Here is a 15,068-nt window from a genome sequence, read left to right as displayed (position 1 = left end):
ACCAGTTAAACGGGTTTTCAGGGGGGTAGTGTAGGTAAAGCAGGAGCTCTGAGAATTCAGACTACAAGACTGCGACAGTCAGTTTATCTGGCCAAGTACGCCAACGCTTGGAAAGGGGGTAATATCAACCTGGGCGCATAGGGTAGTCAATACATTCCGGTTCCAACAACAACAAACAACAGGGCACGTGTTCGGAAAACTGGCCTTTCCGTCCCGAAAGTCGCGTCAGTCCAAATGGCAAGCGTCCTGGCCAGGAGCACCCGGCTCGTCTGCAGAAGACAAATCCACCATACTGCCACTACAAGTGAGTGCTACAACTAACAAGAAAAAAGCATTTGAAGTGCTAATATCTTTATGCCAGGTCAAGGCGGATGGCTTACCGGGTTGTTCAAGGATAAAACCCAACCACCTACTGTAACTCAGACACAAGAGCCTACTACTGCTATCAACCAGACACTTGTTGTCTCTCCATCGTTGGTTCCCGATGCATCAACTCCGAAAGCCAAAAAGTCGCCCAAGAAAAAGGCATTGTCACCCGAAGCCAAGAAGTTGCGTTTTCAGGAGAATATCGATTTTATGACATCGCGACTGGCAAAACAACCGAAAGCTCCGCTTCCCAAGATCTCTAAAACGACTTGGATCCGTACTCTAGCCGTTTGTCAGACTGAAGAAGAACTAAAGCAAGTCATGGAGCTTTTGCCTACATGGAAGCCATGGAAAGAAATGCGCGCGCGGTTTAATGAGCCTCTTTCTGAAGCTTTCATCTGTCAGTGCATTGTTCTCGCTTTCCTGATATCAAACCCTCGGGCTGAATTTTTATTTTTATTTTATTTCAGTGCGATGCATTGTGTTGAATAAACCGGAGATTGCAGTTGAAGTCTTCGGCAACTACGCCAAATACAACCTTTCATTAACGTTGTCTGGCGCTCGGAAGCTACTTCAAGCGACATACGAGGCTCACCCTCTCATCCTTCCCATCACTATCTCCAGTTTCTTCCGCGTCTACAGACTACCATCCATTTCAAAAGACCTTCCATGCTGCTCCATGCTCCTTTCCGCTTGTCTTAAAGACGGCAGTAAAGAAGCCATGGTCATTGCTGAAAGTCTCATTGGCAGCCTCAAATTGCTCTTAACGACAAAAGAACCTCAGCCGATACTTCAGACTCGAGAAAAGGGAGATGATATGCCTAGAGTTTGGACTAAATGGGCGTTGCGGAAAATTGAAGAAAGCTTGTCGGGTCGTGAGGGTGATAGTGAGGATGTGGCATGGTTGCACAGTTGGAGAGAGAGGAGTGGACACGTTGCTAGCGCTTGATAGGTTTAGGGCGATTTTTTTTATGGGTCGCGCGATATTGCCTTTACTACACCTTTGATATTACCGACCATCTCGGTTAATAAAGGATAATTGATTGACATTCAGTCCGACTTTATCCTGCTTGTGGTAGTGCCAATAGCTTGGGCTTCTGAACTTTTGGAACGAAACGCTTCGACTAATTCAAGTCTACCGTCGATTTCAAGACTTAATTCCTCTTTTCTTTTACATCAAAGAACAAGCGCGTTTCGACAAGAATAATTCAATCAAACCGCGTTCAAAGGTATAACTTCGTGTAGTACACTCGACCAAGCATGACGACGACGGTAAAACAACTCATTACTGATAAGCACAAAGTCTTCAACAAAGAGACATCTGTATGTAGAGTAGAGAGAACTATTAATCATAAAACAACAAAAGAATAGGTTTCTCTAACTAACTGTATTAGTATTATGGGCAAACCTGTATATGATCCCAAAACAATCAGCGACCACCGAAACTCTTCTCCTCCAATTCAATCTCTTGATGTTCTTGAGTCAAATCACAAGGAGAACACCAAAATGAGGTACAGCAATCTCCACACATTCCACCTTTGATATTGTACCTCTTACGCGTATCTCCACGATGCAAGAACTAAGGGAGAGGAAAATCAGTTATACACAATTATTGATAGACATAAATTGAATTTACCTGAAGAACGAATCCAGCACCGAAACAAAGAAGGATAGAAGCGTGAAGGCAACAAGGTCCGGAACAACATCCACCTCCGTGTTCAGGATCAGGAGCACCGTTTCGTTCTAGATGTTCGAGTCGTTGCTTGTTCGAAGCATACACAATGCAAGGGCAACACCAAGCCTTAATACCTAAGGTGTTACGATGATTAGTATCATATAGAAGAAGAGAAGAGAAAAATAATAGACTAACATGTTCCAGGTTCGTTACAACAATCACAAATTCCATTACTCCATTCTCTACCATCAGGTCCCATAGGCTGATTCTTAGCATTCCTATTTCCACCCGCGCTAGCCATCATGGGAGGCTGAGCCTGAGGTTGTTGCTGGTAAGGTTGTTGAGGGTAACCTGGCGTCTGAGGGTATGCTTTCGATTCCATTTTTCAACAAAAAAGGATAATACACGAAGTATAAGAGTTGGGAGCGCGTTTCTTTTGGAGGAGGAGAGAAGAAAATGACGGGGAAGGTAAAATTCGGTTGGGGGCGCCCGGCGCCGAAGGTTTTTATAGCCGTTTGACAAGGGATCTAAGGGACGATTCGTTCTAGCCAAGATTTGGAACAGCCACACCTCAGCCTCACGTACGAAATACGAGACGCCCTATACACAAGGCTGTGTTGAACCTGAAGGGTGAAACATAGAAACGAGGCGCACAAGGAGCAACTTTGCGTGTTTGTTACGAAGAATGGGGGGCGTGGTCCAGTACCTAGCAGTGGAGACTCGAGAGCAACCAACAATGAAAGCAAAGATGGTGATGAAGCTGTAGCGCATTTCCAACGAAACGATATGATAGTCTCAGTCACTGATGTCGTGCGATGCAGATACTTTGCAATTCGAGATAGATATCAGTCGCCGAGCGGCAAGGGGCTGTGTAGAGAATCCACGTAAAAAATATTCCAGTGGTGCGGAGTGGATACATGTTGGCAGCTGGCGCTGGCTTGAAGTTTCATTACTGAAGTCGTTACCATTGATGGACATGATTGTGATGAATTGCGTTGATCAACATCGCCGCCAACTTTCATAGTATATAGGATGCCAAGATCTAGAGTTGACAATGTTGGTCGGTCTAGAAACAAACATAGAAGCCTCGTGTGGATTCTTATCACGCCTTCTGTATCAAACAATAGAGTGAGGTTGTCGAATATATATGTACCTGATATATACCATTCAGTGACACCTCAGGGCGTCGTCCCTCCTGGAGACTTCTCATGTAATGATCGCAGATTGTGGAGATGGGCGCTCTAACATTGCGAATGGAGCGGGATCATTAGGTAAATGGATACGACATCGACGGATCATGTAACACAACTATCGTCCGTCTGGTCGAGGTTCTACATCAATGATCAATATCCATGACTCGAAAAGAAATAAAGATGGAAAAAACACTTACGACTCCACTGTACGTTCAAAATCAAATTATCGTAACCTCGTCCATGCACCTTCTCCATCGCTTTTTGTGCAACAGCCCTATCCTCGAAACTAACAAACGCAAACCCTTTTCCAGCTCCAGTTTCACGATCTCTACCCACATACACACGTGCGACACGTCCAAAATTGCCAAACAGCTCGCGTAGATCGTTTTCACCAGTGTCTTCGGAGATGTTTGTGACACGAAGTGTTGGGAGATCGTCTCGATTTGAAGTTCGCATTGATTCTCCTGCACCGCGGGCACCTGCACGCATGGATGGTGGAACATATTTGCCTCCCGTTGTGGGCAAGGGGGTAGGTTCCGGACCAGAAGGAACCTCATCTTCCGAGGGACCACCGATACCAGAATCTGATAGTGTTCAGAAAGACAGGCAGAAAGATGTTTTGTTTCTGGCACATACCGACATTCTCCAGTCCAGCGAGTGTGTCCTTGTACGGACATTTTGCGGTGAAATGGTCGCCCTTGCAAAGACGACAAGCGACTTTGCCTCCACCGAGTTTTTTGGGACGTGAGGTTTCCGCCTGCTGTTCTTCTTGTTCACTTTGCTGTATTACTAAGCGTCAATGAACTGGATCAAGGTTAGAAAGAGAGCAGGTGGCGCACCTTGTTCCCTGCACTTATTTTGAGAGCGACCTGTTCACCGACAGTCGTAGTTGCTCTATCAGGACCGGGTTTGTTACCCCGTTCGTTGCCGAATTTGGCCCATTTCTGTCGTTCAGCCACAGCATGATCTACGACAGATTTTTGAAGTGTTCGCTTGATACGGCGAATGACCTAATGTGACGAGGTAAGGAGCAGAAACAAAGATCAGTATCGAGACTAAGAGATAAACGAAGGTTGAGGATACCTTGACCCGTTTGCCGTCCTCGTTTTCGATATACTCTATGGTGGTTCTGACTCCGTTCTCATCGATGAAGTCCTCGTCTTTTTTATCTGTGATGCGGGCTGCGATATCGTCGGTTTTGGAGGAGAATTCGTCGACATCATCTGCCCATGACTTATTTTGAAGCTTCCTAGGGTGAATTCGTTGAGTTTCTGTGATGATTTGTGGTGTCAAAAAAACATACGATGAAGCCATGATGGTGGATGATTTCAAGAACCTTGTTTGCGCCTGTTTGACTACGGCTTCTGGATCTTAGCGGCAGATAATTAGCTGAGCCCCTGTCATAGTCTTCAGAGCGGCGCGGTGAGTCTTTCGTCTACTCTGGTTTACTCGGCCAATATTTAATACAGGCTCGCAGTTTTGTGGCCCCCAACACGCCACCATGGAACTACCCATCAACGTAGATCCCAACGTCACCCCAAATGCCCCTGAACACGATCAGCCAACTATTGGGCTCATCGGTATGGGCGCCATGGGTCGTATGTACGCTAAATTATTCAGCCAGGCCGGTTGGAAGAAGTGCGTCATTCTCGTTGTATTCCTGTTGTGATCACCGACGCTGTTTTAGGATTTACGTGTGTGATCTACCAGAAAAGTATGAAAGGCTAAAAGAGGAGTATGCTAGTGCGCCTTTTATTGCGATCAGGGTCCGCGAGTTCAGGGTCTAACCACTCGTTCGCAGATACACCTGGAGTCTTTCCTCAGCCAAATGGATACGCCGTATCTAGGTCGGCAGACTATATCGTATATTCAGTCGAAGCGGAATATATCGATCGCGTGGTTGCACAGTATGGTCCTTGTGAGTCAATTACTCACTCAATCCCTCAAATTAAAACTCTCCAATAGCTACCAAAGTGAATGCGATTGTCGCTGGTCAAACTTCTGTCAAAGCCCCTGAAAGAGCTGCATTCGAAAGACATCTTCCTGCAGATGTACATATTCTTTCTTGTCACTCGCTACATGGACCTACAGTCAGTCCAGTCGGTCAACCTCTTGTGAGTTTCCTTCCCTTTTTCCTTCTGCGGGAAGTCCCTGATAGATAGACACTAGGTTCTTATTCAACATAGATCTAGCAAGGATGCTCTAACACTAGTCGAAAACATCCTCCGTTCATTCCGCTCTCGCTTCGTTTATCTCTCCTACGAAGAGCACGACTCAGTCACTGCCAATACCCAAGCAGTAACACACGCAGCCTTTCTCAGGTGTGAACGCCAAACTTTCTCTCACAAAGTTTAACACCGTACTGACCTGTAGTCAAACAGTATGGGCACAGCATGGGCATCAGCCGAATCCTATCCATGGGAACAGGGTCTTTACGTCGGTGGAATAGAAACAGCAAAAGTCAACCTCGCACTTCGGATTTACTCTAATGCGTGGCATGTTTATGCTGGCCTCGCAATTCTAAACCCAAGTGCTCGCACTCAAATCCATCAATACGCTAAAAGCGCTTCAGAGTTATTTAAACTCATGTTAAGTGGTGGTAGCGGTTCTTTAGAAGATCGCACCAAATTCAAAGAACGCGTTGAATGGGCTCGGAAAACCGTGTTTTCCGAATGGGGAACGCATAACGAGATATTCGAAGAGGACGATAACCATATGCCGACAAATTCTAGTCCACTTTCGTCGAGACCACCGTCTCCTACAAGACGAAAACCAATCTTACTCTCCGCTTCAATTTTAGATAAGTTTAGTATGGGAATGCCACAAACTTCAACACAAAACGTCGTACCAGCATCTCCTACCGATCCTTCACCTCTTCAAAGCTCTCTCGCACCACCACCCAATCATCGTCCCAATTCTCATCTCTCTCTCATCGCCATGGTTGATTGTTGGGCCCACCTCGGTATAAACCCTTACACCCACCTTCAACTCGCCGCAACACCCATATTCCGACTATTCCTCGGTGTAGCCGAACATCTATTTCAATCATCGACTTTATTGAAAAGTGCTATCCATTCGGCGATTTACGATCATTGGCATAGGTCTGATGATTTGGAATTTGTTGTTGCTGCGAGAGGTTGGAGTCAGTGTGTTAGTTTTGGAAGTTTTGAGGTTTATAGGAAGAGGTTTGAGGAGACGAGAGGGTTTTTTGAGTCGAGGTTTGAGGAGGCTGGGAAATTGGGGAGTGAGATGATTAAAGCGGTGATGGAGAGTGAGGTTAGGAGGGAGAAGGAGGAGGAGGAGAGGATGCGTAAGATGGCGGTATGATTGGCGGTATGATTGTATTGTAATGGACGACCATCCATAGGTTTGTTTTTCCAGTTTTTCAAAAAGGAAATGTGGTTGTGTGCCGCAGCCCAAATTTCATGTTTTTTTTTCGGTGGTGACTTTCGACCACTAGCGACCAGCTCACCATGCTCTCACCATTTACTCACCATGCTACTCGTGTATGTGAGGCTAGTTTCTCAAGAGTCGGCTATCACTCGGCTATCTCCATAGGCATTAGATAAAAGCTCTCACCCCTGAAGAAATGCATTTACGCACTCCTCGAAGCTCCGAGCTTGAGGGTGCGCGTGCGGGACTCCGACAACTTAATCACGTCAACTATTCACTAGAATCGCAGGATTCTGTAGCCATTTATCTGGGCCGTCTGCCGCCGTTTGATTTGTTAGTAGATTTGTCCAATGTCCTTTAATTAGATCTTCTTTAATCGCTTTCCTTTCGAATTTTCGGATAAGTTTCGTCTGTATGGCAGTCTAGGCTGAAACGGTTATTCAATTGATATAGAAGTTTATTCTTTGTTTGGATGTCGGAGTGTTCCATATCTTCGGATCCCTCGTGTTTAATGAGTCTCTCGCATCTCAGATTCCATTAGGTATGCGACTTTGAGAATATGCACTTGAGAGTCTCGTTTGCCATGGTCGATATTTCCGTAGCTATTTTTTCTGAAGTTGATGATATGTCTGGGATTTCGGCTAGTTTTGAGCCTAAATTCTTCATGAAGTAACTCGAATGGAAAGTTTCGTTCCCTCATTTCTGATCTATATATTAGCTTATCTCCTGAGTTGCTTACGTAACGTAGTTAACTGAACATCATATCATATCATATCAAATCCGAGATCACCGGTCACTTGGTATAGTCAGGGTTATTCTGTATGGGGAAATTATCTATTGGACTTTTGAGCCCTCCACTTCTAGAACGGAGAGAAGGTCCGTATCTTATGACTCACTCAGTGAATACAATTAGGGTTCGTGGCTGCGAGCTTAAAAGGCGCGTGTGGTGTTTTTGAATGAAGGAGAAACTCTTTCTCTCACCATCAGTAAGAATCGTGCTCGCACTTTTGTTTCTTCTTGAAAAGCTCTGCTTTTACTGAATAAGTGCTCTTAGATGAAGAAAACTCAGCTGAGCGGAACGGACCTTATTCATGGGGACCACACATTCTCCTACTACAAGGGCGCGGGCGGCCCTGTTGCTCCACCTATCTCAGTCTCTGCCAGTGAGTTTCTTAGAGCCTGGCATTGATTAGAGCTATTAACGATTCTTGTTTCATGCAGCTTTCAGGTCACCACATCCAGATGAAAACGCTACTCATTATACGAAAATGAACAATCGGAATCCTGAAAGACATTTGTATTCTCGTTATACTCAAGATGTTTCCACTAGAGCGGAGCATATCTTGAGCAAAATCTTGGTACAGTTTCTAAGCTTGCCCAACGTCGTAATTCTCATCAGTATTTTGCCCTGAAGAATGGTTACGCAATAACATACACATCGGGTGTAAACGCCGCGTTCGCCGTAAGTTTTTGTGTGCTTTCCAACCATCGCAATTAACAACTAGCTCTTTATTTACCAGGCTTTGATGCAATATCATCCAAAGCGCATTGCTTTCCGAGAAATTTATTTGGGTTGCCTCGTTGGGATCGAGATTTATCGAAAGTCGAGACCAGAAGTCGAGCTCGTTGACTTGGATGCTGATTTCAAGCCTGGAGATCTTTGCTGGGTTGAAACTCCAAGTAACCCTGAGGGGGAATCCAAGTATGCTTGCTTGTTGTTTATAGACTGATCTAACGATACTGAATTAGAGATATTCAATACTATGCCGACAAGGTTTGTTGTAGAAAACTACTCTACATCTCAGCCGCTTATCGATCTTCGGGTGCAGGTTCATAAAGCTGGCGGAAAACTGATCGTAGATTCGACATTTGGTCCTCCCCCTCTCCAAGATCCATTCCAATTTGGAGCCGACTGGTAAGTTACTAATTTCATACGTTCATAAGACACTATCTAAAATCGTTCCAGTGTCATGCACTCTGGTAAGTTAAACGAATTGAAGTGCTGCCCATACTTGTATTTAGACGGACAAAGGTACAAAATATCTCGGCGGCCATTCTGATTTACTCTGCGGAGTTCTGGTCGTGAAGACTGCTGAAGAATGGAATGAGGTAAACCATTTTCGGTCTCTCAATGCATAGCCGTTTCAAATAACACGACACAGTTACATCACACTCGTACATACACAGGAAATGTCATGGGTTCATTAGAATCATGGCTTCTTTTGCGTTCTCTCAAGACTTTGCATTTACGCGTCGCTCGCCAATCCGAGAGTGCTACAGCTCTCGCGCAATGGCTACGAAACCTGTCGAAGACACCGAAAGATCAGGTCTTTGACGGTGTTCCTGGAGGTGTAGTGACCAAAGTATGGCATTCTTCTCTTCAAGAAGCCGATGCCCGTGGTTTCCATCCCAAAAACCAAATGACTGGTGGATTCAATGCGACATTTTCTATTGAAGTTCGTCGATATCACTCTTTCTTGAGTTTTTATGAATCCATCCTCTCATTGTCAGGTTGCGAATACTAAGATCGCTTCAAAACTGCCCCATGAACTCAAATATTTCGTGGTCAGTGGCAGTCTTCTCAATAGCCCTTTGCGGATTGAATAACCTGACCCGTTGCCTCTGCAGCCAGCGACAAGTCTCGGCGCCGTTGAGTCGCTCGTGGAGTACAGGGCGGACACAGACTCGAGGGTAAATCCTAAACTCGTTAGGTTCAGTATTGGTGTCGAGGAACTAGAGGTTAGTTGATTGACCGCAGCTGCTTCATTCATGGACTCTGCTGATTACCCGCGCAATTGACACTGTTAGGATTTGAAAGCAGATTTACGTCAAGCTTTCCAGAAGTTGGGAAGTGTAAGTTTATTGACAAATTATGCATTGTGATGTGTCCGAATCACTGACTCTCTCCTAGGCACAAGCCAAACTATGAATCTAATCGCTTTTACGGGGCGACCGGAAAATGAAGATTTGGGCCTCATGATATTTTTTTACTGCAATGAAATTTGATTTTTGAGATTTTTAACGTGTTGAATTGAACCTTCGAACCTGCTGCAGTCCACACTACAATGCTACTATGGGCTATATCATTATGATCTTGCATCAATCTGGATTGAATCTCCTGGTCAGGCGGATGTCTGTAAACACTTTATGATTCTCTGTCATCTCATATTTTCATTTCCCTAAATTGCACTAGTAGAAGGATATGGCGGGACTATAGAAACTGGCGTGCTAGTCGCTAGCATACAGTAGTGTGAACTAGCATATCTCTGGCGTACCTCTAGAGTTACGCTGGAGCATGTTTTCAAACTGTGACTGACGCCGGTATAGCATATCGTACATTCCACTTTTGCGCTACTATGGGTGCCGGTGAACGTTTGAACGGTGAATGAATCGACTTGGCAGTATATAAGTATAGCTTGAAATCAGACTGTTCAGAGTCCCAATTGCTAGTTGTCACATGTACGAATCAGATTAGGTTCTCCGAGTCGGTCCTCTCGTGTCCCTACCGGCGTACGGCATATCAGACAGAGCTCCTGATTGAGCTAAGTTGGAGCGAAGATTGAGCAGAACTTGAGCAGAACGCAATGTACGGGACTTCGGTGATTTGAAAGTACCTCCGAGGCGCAAAGTGACCCATATATAGCTAATTGAAGTTGTCTTGAAATGCTCATCGCCGCAAGTACCGGTAGAAGCTTAATATGCAGTACTTCATCAGAATCAACAAACCGAGCGAATCGGTTAGGATATGCCGTTAGTAAAGATCCTCTTTAGAATCACCGAACTACTCGCCACTCTGTTACCCTTGCCAAGTCCGTGTCCGGATTTTGATATGACACTCTAAAACAAAACTCCAAGCGTCGGAGTTCAGGTGATTCTGAAGAAGTTCTGCAGTGTATCAAAGCATTTAAGTACCGTTATTGCTTTCAGAACATGCATACCAGATATTGTGTACTATCGGCATGTGGCTGATCATAGTAGCACGTTCTTCGCATCATCGGAAGGAGTTTATTTATACTTGCCGAATAGTACGGCGAACTCCGGTTTGTCTGCGGGTTTCTACTTACCTCAGGTTACTTGTAGTCTTACGACTCCGATGTAATGTGAACGGTTCCCGAAACCGAACATACAGTCAAGCTGTGTTTCAGCCGATATAAAATCTTGGCGCCCATATTATCGAAAAGTGTGTATATATACAGAGAGAACTCTCAACTTAAAACGCCTTTCTTCCGATAATACTTCATCATTCAAATAATTGCTTTTCATGGCTTTGCGAGTTGCCCTTGTTACAGGAGCCTCTAGGGGAATCGGGGAAGCTATTTCTCGTCGACTTGCGACAGACGGATTCGATATTGCAATGAGCGACTTGCCTTCCCTGACTTCTAACTTGGAGGCAATACAACGGGACATAACTTCGATGGGACGACGTGCTTATATCCACACTGGAGATGTCTCGAAGGAGCATGACGTGAGCAGCATGGTACAGGAAACCATGAAAAACCTCGGCGGACTCCATGTGGTGAGTTGTCTGTCGTTCATGCATCCAGTGACGTGTCGATTAATCCTCTAACAATTGTAGATGGTTGCAAATGCCGGTATTATGCCGTTGTCCACTGAACCACGTACGTACACTAAGGTTTTGAGTCCAACTCGAAATGACCAAAAGTGCAGTGGGCACTGTCGACATGTGGCAGAGGGTTATGGTGGTGAACGGTCTTGGGTCTTATCTCTGTTATAAATATGCCGCGGAAGTCATGATCAAGCAGAAGCAGGGTGGCAGGATCATCGGTGCTTCGTCCTTTTTTGGGAAACAAGGTCATTATCATCTTTGAACGCTAAATTCCTGGGCCTTGATAGTTTTCAATTGTAGGCGCGGAAAATGTAACGGCATATGCTGCGTCAAAATTTGCAGTTAGGGGTTTAACGCAGAGCGCTGGTTCGTTCCATTATTCTGAAGAAGGAAGCGGATTATAGTAACTCTGGGTCCCCCTGCGAATAGCGCGGGAGCTAGGGAAATACGACATCACCGTTAACGCCTATGCACCTGGTCGGTGTCGTTATGATCTGCCAGCTTGAAACTGATTGACTTACTACGCTTCTAGGTTTCATTGAAACCCCCTTGCGTAAGTTTTCTGACTGGTGTATGTGTAAAAACAGCTGAAAGTTCCTGGAGAACTTGGATTCGGTATGGATAAAGATACCCTGGCAACCATGAAGCGAGCGGTAAGACCAAGTAGGGAGCTCTACTAAGTCCGACATTCTGATGATACCTGCAGTGGGCCTCACTTACAGCCCTGGGTCGCCCTGGGCAGCCTGATGACATTGCAAGTCTCGTATCGTTTTTGGCTTCCCAGGGATCTGGATATATAACAGGGCAAACGGTAGTCTTTATTTCATCAGTAATAGATAGACATTTATGACTGATTGCTTACCGTAGATTTCCGTCAATGGTGGATCATATTTTGACTAAAGTAAGTATTAATGTATGTCATGTTGAAGAGGGCTTTGTAAAACCTTGAATATGAGGAGCACCGATTAATTGTCTTTTAATAGTTTCTTGGGTGAAGCCGTCTTAGAAGGATTTTTCTGTGAATCAATGCGCAGCTGGGTTTCTCCTGTACCGCATCCATTGCATATTTGGGTTGGGATATGTACGCCAGTGTTGGTGCGGGTGTCCGGAAAGAGTTGAACAAATATACAATACTCGTTGAACTGACTTTCAACATCTCGAAACGTATTGGGCTGGCTACGCCAGCAGTTGATCCGTATCTGGATTGTTGAAAATTTACCGAGCTTCTGCCTTGGACCCGGAAAATAGTTGCGCGTAGATGATAGTTCATAAATAACAGTCGGCTTGCGTGATAGATAGTTAATAATTGTACTGGGATGCTTACAACTACGATAGTCCGAACGTAGCTTCTGACTTCAAATGTGACAGACTTCCTCATGATATAACTCCGACTCAGGCATCCACAATAGAAAACTTATACGTGGCGCTCCACTCATAGTCTTCACGTGGTCCGTCTACAATTATCTCAGTGATATGCTAGCAAGCTGGATGACCAAAAACTCACAGATTTGGTTAACATTCCATTCCGGGGTGTTGACAGCATCAACGTATCCTTGTTGCTCGATTGCTACTGCCGACCAGGAGTCATATACAAGAGAGGGGCCTCCGTGGACTTCCTTCCGAGGGGTGTTGAGCCAGTAAGCGGTATACATTTGAACCGCTGGCTGATTTGTAGAGATATCGACCCTATTCAACGAATGATGAGTACATAGGTGACTGGGCTGAATATACTATATAAGAAACCCACCTGATACCAGAGTTATTGCTCCACAAGGACGTTCCAGCACGTCTGGTTTCACTTTGATCATAGATCCAACAGTGATCAAACCCTTGGCAGCCTGAAGAGTGTATGTATCAGTTTACCTAGCCTAAAGGATGGAAAAAAAGTCGACAAACCCGTTCCACAGTTATCAACTGTTTGATTAAAGTTCTCACCAATCATTTTCCCGTTCTTGAAGTCGAAAATGGTACCGGAAGTTTCAATAAAATCGCCGTAAGGAATAGCGTTTCCATCAAGGTGGACAATCCTGGAGGCGTCAAGAGTGAGGTAGTGGTTAAGCGCAGTGTCCCCGCCATTCTGGAAGGCGTCAAGGTTCCTGCAACAAAGTTGGATCAAGCTCTGTCCTTGCTTCCTTCCAAGAAAATAGGAGACTAACCAGTAAACGTGTTGCGTAGTCATAATCGGGGTCTGTTTATACAATTCAGGGTATGAATTAGAGTACTAGTGAGAGACAAACCTTTTCTGTGGCATGGGCGCGGACACTGGACCTAAGCACGCCATTGGATACTTCATGAGTGGCCTAACAGAGCAGATTAACGCAGCTTTCCCAGCAAATGTATGGTCAGGGCTCACGTATACGGTCACCTCTCCCGGGAAACCTTGGCCATCCTCGCCTGCTGGATCCACGTATTTGTACGTGACACTGGTAGGTGAACGTGAATGGACTGTCCAATTCTTCCTATCCCAGCCATAATCGCTGCTATGGAGCGTAACCTAAAGCATATGAATTCGCGTGGCTCGGCAGGGACATGAGGGACTGGTGCCTACCTGACCTAGTGACATATGGTATTAGAATAACATCGATAGAACTAAGACTGGCTCACCATCATGGTCGTTGGTAGGGAGCTGCCAAACTCCGGTGCCAGGTGGCTGAGCTTCCTTTGTAGTTGGGATAGAGAAGGTTCCTGTTCATTACTGTATGAGTTGAACTGTGACAGCGGGGCAAAAGAACTGAATACACACCGTTTTTAATGCGGTTAGCATATCTTCCCACGATAGCATTGAACACTGGGTGGTCAGGGTCGGTTAAAAGCAGAGTCTGTGATATGCCTCATAAAACAACATAGAAGGCGGGTAGAGAAGAACGAACATTATCATCATATCCTAGAATGACATCTCGGGCATTCCCATCCCTGTCTTTAACCCAGAGTTCGGTCATAGTTGCGCCGAGAGAAACAAATTTTGCTTTGACAGAGCCATCGGGAGCATTGATTTCGGTCACGTCAAATGGCTAAAAAGCACCGTTTCTCAGTCTGAGAAAATAGAAGAAACATGTAAATACGCACCCAACCTGGCACATTCGCAGCGGCTAGTGTGATACAAGCTAGAGTGGAGATCAATTGAATAAAACCTTTCATAGCTTCTCCGATCTGGGAACGGCAGATACGAATGCACCTGCATTCATGGAGCTGCGGCAACGTTCCTTAAATAGAGGATAAACGTCGCTTTATTATGTTGGCATAAAAATAACCGACCTTATATTATATCCGGCCCTTCATGTGGTCGTCGTTCAGAACGGAGATCAGATGGTGCACCAGTTATAACTTAGACGCTGCATGTAACGAGATGTCCTTGAGACCCTGAATTCCCCGTGTTGTAAATGGAGCTGTGATGCAAGAAGCGCTTTTCACTGGATATCGTATTTCACGAGACCGTGTTCCACATTTAGCGCAGTTTAAAAACACGATCTCTCGGAAAAACGTACCGAGTGCCCCAGTAGACTTCAACGATACAATGGAGAAATGTCGGGTCGAGCCTATTGGTGCCGAGATAAATACAGAGCGAACACGTACTCCTGGGTATATCATGGGAGCCTATGAACAACTGTTGATGGTATATGTGCCAGGTATTGTGAGACGAGCCCGTTTCTCGAGCCGCTCAATGAGGTGTATTTTTGAATTTGTCAATCCCAAACGTTTCCCTGGCTGAGCCTGGATGACACGAATGATTGGGTTACGTGTCAACCAGCAGACAAAGAAGAAGTCAAAGATACACACCTGTTTGAGAATTGCATCCCCATGTGTAAAATCGCAGACTCCGGTGGCAGAGAAATCTAAGGAAGGCTGTGCTGATTGCGCTGATGATTCATCACAC

At 45.3% G+C, this 15,068-nt stretch overlaps 7 protein-coding genes across 7 annotated transcripts; 4 read left to right on the top strand and 3 right to left on the bottom strand.

Annotated features, from left to right (window-relative positions):
* The first annotated feature begins 207 nt into the window (after positions 1 to 207).
* AGABI2DRAFT_194635 (hypothetical protein) lies at positions 208 to 1,430 on the top strand. Its single transcript, XM_006463968.1, has 3 exons — positions 208 to 304; positions 362 to 766; positions 837 to 1,430. The coding sequence occupies exons 1-3, from the start codon at positions 235 to 237 to the stop codon at positions 1,313 to 1,315; spliced, it is 954 nt and encodes a 317-aa protein (XP_006464031.1). The 5' UTR covers positions 208 to 234; the 3' UTR covers positions 1,316 to 1,430.
* A 365-nt stretch (positions 1,431 to 1,795) lies between these two features.
* On the bottom strand, positions 1,796 to 2,342 carry AGABI2DRAFT_75267 (hypothetical protein; the record flags this gene model as incomplete). The annotated part of the gene is made up of 3 exons (XM_006463967.1): positions 1,796 to 1,945; positions 2,003 to 2,175; positions 2,237 to 2,342. The coding sequence occupies 3 exons, from the start codon at positions 2,340 to 2,342 to the stop codon at positions 1,796 to 1,798; spliced, it is 429 nt and encodes a 142-aa protein (XP_006464030.1).
* Positions 2,343 to 3,203: 861 nt separating this feature from the next.
* AGABI2DRAFT_194634 (hypothetical protein) lies at positions 3,204 to 4,574 on the bottom strand. Its single transcript, XM_006463966.1, has 6 exons — positions 4,538 to 4,574; positions 4,318 to 4,483; positions 4,074 to 4,244; positions 3,871 to 4,015; positions 3,432 to 3,818; positions 3,204 to 3,372 (listed from the first exon to the last, which is right to left on the bottom strand). Exons 1-6 carry the CDS (start codon positions 4,546 to 4,548, stop codon positions 3,350 to 3,352), a joined length of 903 nt encoding a protein of 300 aa, XP_006464029.1. The 5' UTR covers positions 4,549 to 4,574; the 3' UTR covers positions 3,204 to 3,349.
* A 30-nt stretch (positions 4,575 to 4,604) lies between these two features.
* AGABI2DRAFT_226049 (hypothetical protein) lies at positions 4,605 to 6,580 on the top strand. Its single transcript, XM_006463965.1, has 7 exons — positions 4,605 to 4,656; positions 4,704 to 4,872; positions 4,922 to 5,000; positions 5,059 to 5,152; positions 5,200 to 5,348; positions 5,404 to 5,555; positions 5,616 to 6,580. Exons 2-7 carry the CDS (start codon positions 4,736 to 4,738, stop codon positions 6,559 to 6,561), a joined length of 1,557 nt encoding a protein of 518 aa, XP_006464028.1. The 5' UTR covers positions 4,605 to 4,656; positions 4,704 to 4,735; the 3' UTR covers positions 6,562 to 6,580.
* Positions 6,581 to 7,681: 1,101 nt separating this feature from the next.
* AGABI2DRAFT_194632 (hypothetical protein) lies at positions 7,682 to 9,645 on the top strand (the record flags this gene model as incomplete). Its single annotated transcript, XM_006463964.1, has 13 exons — positions 7,682 to 7,790; positions 7,849 to 7,985; positions 8,042 to 8,089; positions 8,148 to 8,329; positions 8,377 to 8,401; positions 8,457 to 8,542; positions 8,594 to 8,607; positions 8,660 to 8,736; positions 8,790 to 9,083; positions 9,139 to 9,192; positions 9,256 to 9,366; positions 9,436 to 9,480; positions 9,539 to 9,645. 13 exons carry the CDS (start codon positions 7,682 to 7,684, stop codon positions 9,554 to 9,556), a joined length of 1,200 nt encoding a protein of 399 aa, XP_006464027.1. The 3' UTR covers positions 9,557 to 9,645.
* A 1,213-nt stretch (positions 9,646 to 10,858) lies between these two features.
* Positions 10,859 to 12,266, top strand: AGABI2DRAFT_209045 (hypothetical protein). The gene is made up of 10 exons (XM_006463963.1): positions 10,859 to 11,143; positions 11,204 to 11,246; positions 11,296 to 11,439; positions 11,495 to 11,560; positions 11,624 to 11,671; positions 11,727 to 11,747; positions 11,798 to 11,847; positions 11,901 to 12,005; positions 12,062 to 12,095; positions 12,178 to 12,266. Exons 1-9 carry the CDS (start codon positions 10,889 to 10,891, stop codon positions 12,092 to 12,094), a joined length of 765 nt encoding a protein of 254 aa, XP_006464026.1. The 5' UTR covers positions 10,859 to 10,888; the 3' UTR covers position 12,095; positions 12,178 to 12,266.
* A 161-nt stretch (positions 12,267 to 12,427) lies between these two features.
* AGABI2DRAFT_194630 (hypothetical protein) lies at positions 12,428 to 15,021 on the bottom strand. Its single transcript, XM_006463962.1, has 14 exons — positions 14,972 to 15,021; positions 14,680 to 14,905; positions 14,450 to 14,604; positions 14,261 to 14,397; positions 14,065 to 14,205; positions 13,938 to 14,013; positions 13,794 to 13,879; positions 13,548 to 13,688; positions 13,432 to 13,494; positions 13,351 to 13,382; positions 13,091 to 13,290; positions 12,942 to 13,032; positions 12,699 to 12,880; positions 12,428 to 12,648 (listed from the first exon to the last, which is right to left on the bottom strand). Exons 4-14 carry the CDS (start codon positions 14,330 to 14,332, stop codon positions 12,587 to 12,589), a joined length of 1,146 nt encoding a protein of 381 aa, XP_006464025.1. The 5' UTR covers positions 14,333 to 14,397; positions 14,450 to 14,604; positions 14,680 to 14,905; positions 14,972 to 15,021; the 3' UTR covers positions 12,428 to 12,586.
* Between the last annotated feature and the right edge of the window lie 47 nt (positions 15,022 to 15,068).

Source organism: Agaricus bisporus (genome assembly GCF_000300575.1).
Source record: "Agaricus bisporus var. bisporus H97 unplaced genomic scaffold AGABI2scaffold_9, whole genome shotgun sequence".
Classification (NCBI taxonomy): Eukaryota; Fungi; Basidiomycota; class Agaricomycetes; order Agaricales; family Agaricaceae; genus Agaricus; species Agaricus bisporus.
This window is presented reverse-complemented; position numbering and strand designations above follow the sequence as displayed.

Excerpts from the sequence above, each read along its gene's own strand:
- AGABI2DRAFT_194635 (XM_006463968.1), top strand. The coding sequence starts at position 235 with ATGGCAAGCGTCCTGGCCAGGAGCACCCGGCTCGTCTGCAGAAGACAA. Across the intron at positions 305-361 it reads CCACCATACTGCCACTACAA|GTCAAGGCGGATGGCTTACC; the intron begins GTGAGTGCTACA and ends TCTTTATGCCAG. Across the intron at positions 767-836 it reads TCTTTCTGAAGCTTTCATCT|TGCGATGCATTGTGTTGAAT; the intron begins GTCAGTGCATTG and ends ATTTTATTTCAG.
- AGABI2DRAFT_194634 (XM_006463966.1), bottom strand. Across the intron at positions 4,245-4,317 it reads AGGACGGCAAACGGGTCAAG|GTCATTCGCCGTATCAAGCG; the intron begins GTATCCTCAACC and ends TCGTCACATTAG. Across the intron at positions 4,016-4,073 it reads AAATAAGTGCAGGGAACAAG|CAAAGTGAACAAGAAGAACA; the intron begins GTGCGCCACCTG and ends TTAGTAATACAG.
- AGABI2DRAFT_226049 (XM_006463965.1), top strand. The coding sequence starts at position 4,736 with ATGGAACTACCCATCAACGTAGATCCCAACGTCACCCCAAATGCCCCT. Across the intron at positions 5,001-5,058 it reads CGCCTTTTATTGCGATCAGG|CCAAATGGATACGCCGTATC; the intron begins GTCCGCGAGTTC and ends GTCTTTCCTCAG. Across the intron at positions 5,153-5,199 it reads GGTTGCACAGTATGGTCCTT|CTACCAAAGTGAATGCGATT; the intron begins GTGAGTCAATTA and ends ACTCTCCAATAG.
- AGABI2DRAFT_209045 (XM_006463963.1), top strand. The coding sequence starts at position 10,889 with ATGGCTTTGCGAGTTGCCCTTGTTACAGGAGCCTCTAGGGGAATCGGG. Across the intron at positions 11,247-11,295 it reads GCCGTTGTCCACTGAACCAC|TGGGCACTGTCGACATGTGG; the intron begins GTACGTACACTA and ends CCAAAAGTGCAG. Across the intron at positions 11,748-11,797 it reads TTTCATTGAAACCCCCTTGC|AACTTGGATTCGGTATGGAT; the intron begins GTAAGTTTTCTG and ends AAGTTCCTGGAG.
- AGABI2DRAFT_194630 (XM_006463962.1), bottom strand. The coding sequence starts at position 14,332 with ATGAAAGGTTTTATTCAATTGATCTCCACTCTAGCTTGTATCACACTA. Across the intron at positions 14,014-14,064 it reads TTCTAGGATATGATGATAAT|ACTCTGCTTTTAACCGACCC; the intron begins GTTCGTTCTTCT and ends GGCATATCACAG. Across the intron at positions 13,495-13,547 it reads CGGGAGAGGTGACCGTATAC|GCCACTCATGAAGTATCCAA; the intron begins GTGAGCCCTGAC and ends CTGCTCTGTTAG.